Raw genomic sequence first — 7,500 nt, 5'->3', positions numbered from 1 at the left:
AAAAACCATACACATGCCAAATGTTCAAGAGAGAAGGCCAAACCAAACACTTCTGCCAAACATCACATCCTTCCACTACAAAGCTCCAGCCACCAGCATGAGTAAGTGAAGCCCACATGTTGTACTAGCGAGGTAACATTCAGGAGCGACTACTTCTATGCAAGTCCTGCTTAAAGTAAAGGATCTTTGTGTCATGAATGAGTAAGGTTAGTGTGAGTGGAGGGGTTGGGTATATCTGGGTATTTAAAGCTGCCTATTGAGTTTTGGGATAAATTATTGAGTCTGAATGAAGGGATTGCAATCTCTCTCTCTCTCTCTCTCTCTCTCTCTCTCTCTCTCTCTCTCTCTCTCTCTCTCTCTCTCTCTCTCTCTCTCTCTCTCTCTCTCTCTCTCTCTCTCACACACACACACACACACACACACACACACACACACACACACACACACACACACACACACACACACACACACACACACACACCATCTCTCTACCTTCATATCAAAACACAAGTGGAGAAGAATCCACCCACTCTGCCTACCTCCTGTACCCTCCCCTGTAATTCCCTCTGTACCCTCCACCACCCCCACCTCCTCCACTGCCACCACCACCACCACCACCTCCACCATTGTAGTTGTAGCCATTTCCATAGTTACGGTTGAATGGTGGGTGGTGGAAGGGCGGGTGGTGGACCTGATTCATGTGTGGTGGGTGGATTGGGTGTCTGTTCTGAGTGGTGCTGGGTGGATCATGAATAACTCCTCCACCACCACCACCACCACCTCCTCCACCACTTGTACTATTATTACTTCCACTTCCACCACCACTGCCACCATTACCACTACCACTTCCAATACCTCCTCCACCACCACCACCACCACTGCCTCCACCTCCTCCACTTCCAGAGTTCATATAGGAGTTATTTGAGGTTTTATTAAAGTTTCCCCCACCTCCTCCACCAGGTCCTCTCTCCCACAGGCGGATGAGCTGCTCCCCAATGCCAGGCTCCACCTCCTGAAATGTGGAGAAGTGGATGATTTTTTTATTTTTTATTATTGATTCTTTTTACAGGTTTGAGAGAGAGAGAGAGAGAGAGAGAGAGAGAGAGAGAGAGAGAGAGAGAGAGAGAGAGAGAGAGAGAGAGAGAGAGAGAGAGAGAGAGAGAGAGAGAGAGCACTTTGGATGTTTCTTCAAGATGGAAGAAAAGAGCTTTGGGTGTGTCAATGACACCAGCCTCACCTGGCCATCCCGACTGAGGTGGACTTGCAGGTTGTCGTTGTAGGGGTTGTACAGTCGCCGCGTGTGGTGGAAGCCAACGTTCCACTTCTTGACCCACTCCACCTGTAGGCAGAGTGATAATTAGGTGGTGACTGATTCCCTCAAAATGTGTCATTTTCATCCTCTAACAGTCTTTTCACTTTCACTACTAGACAATATGAACTAAATACTCCAAGGTATGGTGATAGGGTAACTTCACTTTCTACACCTCACTTCAATGTACTCATCCAACTAACACTACATCACTCTTTTGGAACAAACAACATTGTCAAGTATGAGATCAGTCCATTAACCATTATGATTATGACTGAAAAACAATAACTTTATAGAGAAATAACACTCTTCTCCTCAGTCTAATACTTAATAAATTTACTTTCACTTCCTCATATTTAATACACTCAATCACAGACATCTGTATAAACCTCTTCTGCATTAGTTTATTGTATTACCTTTACTATGATTAAGATAGAATAACTGAAGTTTCTACTCAATATAATACAGTAGAACATCAATTTAACACAAATTCAGGTCCACAAAAGTTCACTTTAAATCAATTTAACATTAAATTCAAATACTGTTTCAATGGAAAGATACTTGTGGAATATAAACCATGCTAATACAAACACACTGCATCCTTGCATGTAATGTGAGGCAGCAAGGACAGTGCTACTTTTATTTTAATTTCCAGTGTTATGGATTGCCTTGCTCTCTTGCTGGGGTTAGATGATCAAGATGCTGAACATAGTGGCTGATGGCTTGGCTGAAAATGCCACTGAATTGAGGTGCAGCAGTGCGCCCACAGGGATGTGAAATAGATGGCAGAAAGCTTGCTTCAACCAGGAAAACAATACACACCAATTTCAATTTGTTTAAAATCAAAAGTAAAAACTGAGTAAATCAAGTTTTGATCTTTCTTTTCACTGCTGTTTAAAATTAATAATTTTAAAATGACTTGTGTTAAATCAACGTTCTAATGTACACTTACCCACAGACACCTGTATAAACCTCTTCTGCATCACATACTCTTCTTCCTATTCCTCAATGTAATACACTCATCTAGATATCTCTATAAACCTGTTCATCCACATACTCCTTGCATTCTTCTCTAACAGGCATCCCAAGACACCCACACAGCGCAGGACCTCACCTTGTACAGTGGGCCAAGAGTGGGGCCGACATTGGTGATCTCCGGGCACTTCTCATCAGTCCGCTGAGCCAGGAAACGAGCGTACCCGTTGAACTGGCCACCGCGGTGAAGAGTGAAGATCAGCAGCACTGTTGCCTGTCCCCCCTGTGAGGAGATGTGAAGGGATGAATGGTGGTGTGAACAATGAATGGAAGTGTTGTCTGAAGCAAGGAGGACTTGCTGCAAAGGATTTTTTTTTTTTCTTTTTCTTTTTTATGTAGAAGGGACACTGGCCAAGGGCAACCAAAAAGCCCACTGAGATGCCAGCCCCATAAAAGGATCCAAAGCGGTAGTCAAAAATTAAGGGATAAGTGTCTTGAAACCTCCCTCTTGAAGGAATTCAAGTCATAGGAAGGTGAAAATACAGCAGCAAGCAGAGAGTTCCAGTTTACCAGAGAAAGGGATGAATGATTGAGAATACTGGTTAACTCTTGCGTTAGAGAGGTGGACAGAATAGTGGTGAGAGAGAGAAGAGTCTTGTGCAGCGAGGCCACAGGAGGAGGGGAGGCATGCAGTTAGCAAGATCAGAAGAGCAGTTAGCATGAAAGTAGCGGTAGAAGACAGCTAGAGATGCAACATTGTGGCGATGAGAGAGAGGCTGAAGACAGTCAGTTAGAGGAGAGGAGTTGATGAGACAAAAAGCTTTTGATTCCACCCTGTCTAGAAGAGTGGCATGAGTGGAACCCCCAGACATGTGAAGCATACTCCATACATGGATGGATAAGGCCCTTGTACAGAGTTAGCAGCTGGGGGTGAGAAAAACTGGCGGAGACGTCTCAGAACGCCTAACTTCATAGAAGCTGTTTTAGCTAGAGATGAGATGTAAAGTTTCCAGTTCAGATTATAAGTAAAGGACAGACTGAGGATGTTCAGTGTAGAAGAGGGGGACAGTTGAGTGTCATTGAAGAAGAGGGGATAGTTGTTTGGAAGGTTGTGTCGAGTTGATAGATGGAGAAATTGAGTTTTTGAAGCATTGAACATTACCAAGTTTGCTCTGCCCCAATCAGAAATTTTAGAAAGATCAGAAGTCCGGCATTCTGTGGCTTCCTGCATGAAATGTTTACTTCCTGAAGGGTTGGACGTCTGAAAAGACGTGGAAAGTGCAGGGTTGTATAATCAGCGTAGAAGTGGATAGGACAAGAAGTTTGGTTTAGAAGGTCATTGATGAATAATAAGAAGAGTGGCTGACAGGACAGAACCCTGAGAAACACCACTGTTAGATTTAGAACAGTGACCGTCTGCCACAGCAGCAATAGAACGGTCTGAAAGGAAACTGGAGATGAAGTTACAGAGAGAAGAGTAGAAACCGTAGGAGGGTAGTTTGGAAATCAAAGCTTTGTGCCAGACTCTATCAAACCAAGGCAGCAGCAAAAGTTTCACCAAAATCTTTAAAAGAGGATAACCAAGACTCAGTAAGGAATTTGTGTTTGTAAGAGTTTTTGTGTGAGACTGTGGTGAGTGGCCTGTGGTTTTGTAAACAAACTGTGGGAGGACATACTGTGGGTCTGTGAATTGAGAGAGAGAGAGAGAGAGAGAGAGAGAGAGAGAGAGAGAGAGAGAGAGAGAGAGAGAGAGAGAGAGAGAGAGAGAGAGAGAGAGAGAGAGAGAGAGAGAGAGGTCACCTAACTCCACAGATTCATGATTTTTTTTTTTTTTTTATGTAGGAAGGACACTGGCCAAGGGCAACAAAAATCCAATAAAAAAAAATGCCCACTGAAATGCCAGTCCCATAAAAGGGTCAAAGCAGTGGTCAAAAATTGATGAATAAGTGTCTTGAAACCTCCCTCTTGAAGGAATTCAAGTCATAGGAAGATGGAAATACAGAAGCAGGCAGGGAGTTCCAGACTTTACCAGAGAAAGGGATGAATGATTGAGAATACTGGTTAACTCTTGCGTTAGAGAGGTGGACAGAATAGTGGTGAGAGAAAGAAGAAAGTCTTGTGCAGTGAGGCCACGGGAGAAGGGGAGGCATGCAGTTAGCAAGATCAGAAGAGCAGTTAGCATGAAAATAGAGGTAGAAGACAGCTAGAGATGCAACACTGTGGCGGTGAGAGAGAGGCTGAAGACAGTCAGTTAGAGGAGAGGAGTTGATGAGACGAAAAGCCACAGTATGCTTATGAACCACATGCAACTCACCACAGCCTCTCACACATATTCACAACATACTGTGGGGGACAAGAATGGGACTGAGAAGAGATGAAATCAAATACTACTTGAGATACAGAAGAAACTAGTGTAACCAACAACAAAACTACTATAATATCTGTTTTTTTATGTTTTCTCATCTTTAACACCTACCACCACCACTACCATATTCACATGTCTGGATCCTGGTGAAGTCAGCACCGCCCACCCTGACAGAACCACAGCCTACCCTCCAGTCTTGCTGCCTCCCGCTTAGAGCAGATTCACCAAACCTTTCACTACAACTTTGAATGATGTGTTTGTAAGTGCTTCCCTCACTCACCTGTTGGTGTCTCCTGCGCTGATTTGTAATGCATGTATCACTGGTTTTTGTAAGTAAACTCCATTGGAAATACACATGATTGTAATGTGCAACTGTCAATCATGTGTCTGCACTACGAATATTCAGACACACACTGCAGCTTGCAAACAAAATTCTTTTGTTAGTTTCCTCAGTTGTCTATTTATATTTCCTACAATGATTTGTAATTTCTGCAAAAGACTGATATTTATAACTAGTGTAAACAGCATTGATAGTGTGGTATTTATTTACTGAAATTAAATATTCTCTCTCTCTCTCTCTCTCTCTCTCTCTCTCTCTCTCTCTCTCTCTCTCTCTCTCTCCTCTCTCTCTCGCTCTCTCTCCTCTCTCTCTCTCTCTCTCTCTCAAATGTGACAGAGGGGAGGAGAGGGAAGAATGAACTTTACTAAAATCATACTTTTGTTTCAATCAGAAGTGAGTTCTACTGGCAGTGTTTACACTTGCTCTGAATATCATGAATTACAGGAATTATAAATCATGGTAGGAAATATAAATATGTGACTGAGTTCATTAAGGTATAAAAGAATTTTGTTTGTAAGCTGCAGTGCAGTGTTGTGTGTCTGAGTGTAGTGCAGACACATGATTGACAGTCCACACATTCCAGTCATGTGTGTTTCCAATGGAGTTTACCAAACTTAAGAAAACCAGTGATATATGCATTACAAATCAGTGCAAAAGACACCAAGGGGTGTGTGAGAGAAGCACTTACAAACACATCATTCAAAGTCAGTTGTAGTGAAAAGTCCTGCTGTGTGTTCTCTCAGTGGAAGATAGCAAGACTGCAGGGCAGGCTGTGGTGCCATCAGGCGGGGTGGGGCTGACTTCTCTTGGGCCTGGCAGCATGACCTTAGCCCAACCACCACCACCACCACCACCACCACCACCACCACCACTACTACTACTACTAACTACTACTACTACTACTTACTACTACTACTACTACTCATCTGACTACTACTACCCTACTAGACTACTTACTACTACTACTCCAATACCTCTACTACTACACCACCATCCCCACTATACCACCATATATTACCTATACTAAATTCCAAATCTTGAGAAATATAAGCCCCTCTCTCTCCCTCGTGGATACCCACGCTTGTCCACATAAGATGTGGGTTAAGGTGAATTTAGTCTGAACACAAGTGTTTGGTATGACAGTTGGACACCACATGGAGCCACCACTATCCACTATGGCCAAGTGGTGGGAGGAGACTATAATTCTCAAGATTTGGAACTAAATATACACCACCACTACTACTACACCACTATTGCCACCACTACTACATCTCCATTGCTATTACTACACCAGCACTACCCACCTGCCAGGCCTGCAGTATCTTCTTCTCAGTGTTGTGGGTGAAGGCCCAGAGGGAGGTGTGGTGTGAGGCCTCCAGCTGCTTGTACAGTGACGCCTTGATGATGAAGTACCTCGTCTTGCCTCCCAAGGGGCCGGAGCAGCTGGCTCCCACAGTACTCGCTACCCCACCACCACCACCCCCACCTCCACCCTCAGTGCTGGGGGTAGTGGTGGTGCCAGTGGTGGCATTGCTCTTGTTGTTGTTGTTGTTAGGTGTGGTACTGGTGGTGGTGCTGTGAGGGTTGTTGCTACCGTGGCTGTTGTTGTTGTTACGGTACATTCCTGCAAGGAGAAGGGTTCAGTATATTACACTTGTAGGTGTCAAGAACAGGTGTGATCTGACAGGCGGACAGATAAATGGTGTCACTCCTGAAGCTTTCTCAGCAGGGCCATGCAACATCACCAACATCCAAGGAAACCCTCAATGTGGCTGACATTCACATCAGTGTTCCTAGCACAGACTGTTCCTCCACACTGAGATTTCTGAGAGCAATTGCTACCATTACAGACAAGACATCTATGCTTCTGTCCACCTACCTGTCTTCTTGTTCTGCCCTACCAATGGCTTTTATTGTCTGTGTTATTGTTTATCTTTATTATTCTATCTTTTTCTTGTCATACCTCTCTTTTAAATTCTATCCATGTCTTTTTGTCCTTATTCTACCTGTCTGTCTTTTATTCTGTCTTTTTATTCTACCTATCTGTTACATTCAACCTGTGTGTGTCTTCGCATATCTTACAAATTTCTCTTCATCGTGGATGTCCATAATATTCAGTGCTCTCTCTCTCTCTCTCTCTCTCTCTCTCTCTCTCTCTCTCTCTCTCTCTCTCTCTCTCTCTCTCTCTCTCTCTCTCTCCTTTACCATACCCATGTCTCTTTTTATTAAATCTTACAAATTTCACCTCATTGCAGAGGTTTGTATTATTCAGAGGCTCTCTCTCACCCTCTCTCCTTACCTTTCATATCCTTATTCCCCAACTTGTTGCCCCCGATACCCATTCCCCCCACCACACCCTTGTTGGCAGGGGGTGGGGGAGCAGAGGACCCACCCGGAGCCTTACTACCCCCAAAGGGCACACTGAATTTCCCTCCTGACGCCCCAGAACCAATTTTGGGAGCTGATTGGGCCGATGTTTGGTTGAATCCGGGTGACATGAGAGTATTAGCA

The 7,500-nt window shown here is 44.1% G+C and overlaps 1 protein-coding gene across 1 annotated transcript in view; it reads right to left on the bottom strand.

Moving 5' to 3' along the window:
* The window catches only part of LOC135092737 (YTH domain-containing protein 1-like), a 12,184-nt gene that overhangs the window by 1,773 nt on the left and 2,911 nt on the right, over positions 1 to 7,500 (bottom strand). Inside the window, exons 3-7 of the mRNA XM_063991395.1 lie at positions 7,289 to 7,500; positions 6,294 to 6,613; positions 2,424 to 2,567; positions 1,238 to 1,339; positions 1 to 1,012 (exon numbers count right to left, since the gene is read on the bottom strand). The exon at positions 1 to 1,012 is cut by the window's left edge and continues 1,773 nt beyond it; the exon at positions 7,289 to 7,500 is cut by the window's right edge and continues 166 nt beyond it. Of these exons, the coding sequence (XP_063847465.1) occupies positions 536 to 1,012; positions 1,238 to 1,339; positions 2,424 to 2,567; positions 6,294 to 6,613; positions 7,289 to 7,500 (1,255 nt within the window). The 3' untranslated portion in view covers positions 1 to 535. The remainder of the gene's footprint in view (positions 1,013 to 1,237; positions 1,340 to 2,423; positions 2,568 to 6,293; positions 6,614 to 7,288) is intronic.

The sequence above is a fragment of the Scylla paramamosain genome, chromosome 40 (genome assembly GCF_035594125.1).
Source record: "Scylla paramamosain isolate STU-SP2022 chromosome 40, ASM3559412v1, whole genome shotgun sequence".
In the NCBI taxonomy this organism is placed as follows: Eukaryota; Metazoa; Arthropoda; class Malacostraca; order Decapoda; family Portunidae; genus Scylla; species Scylla paramamosain.
This window is presented reverse-complemented; position numbering and strand designations above follow the sequence as displayed.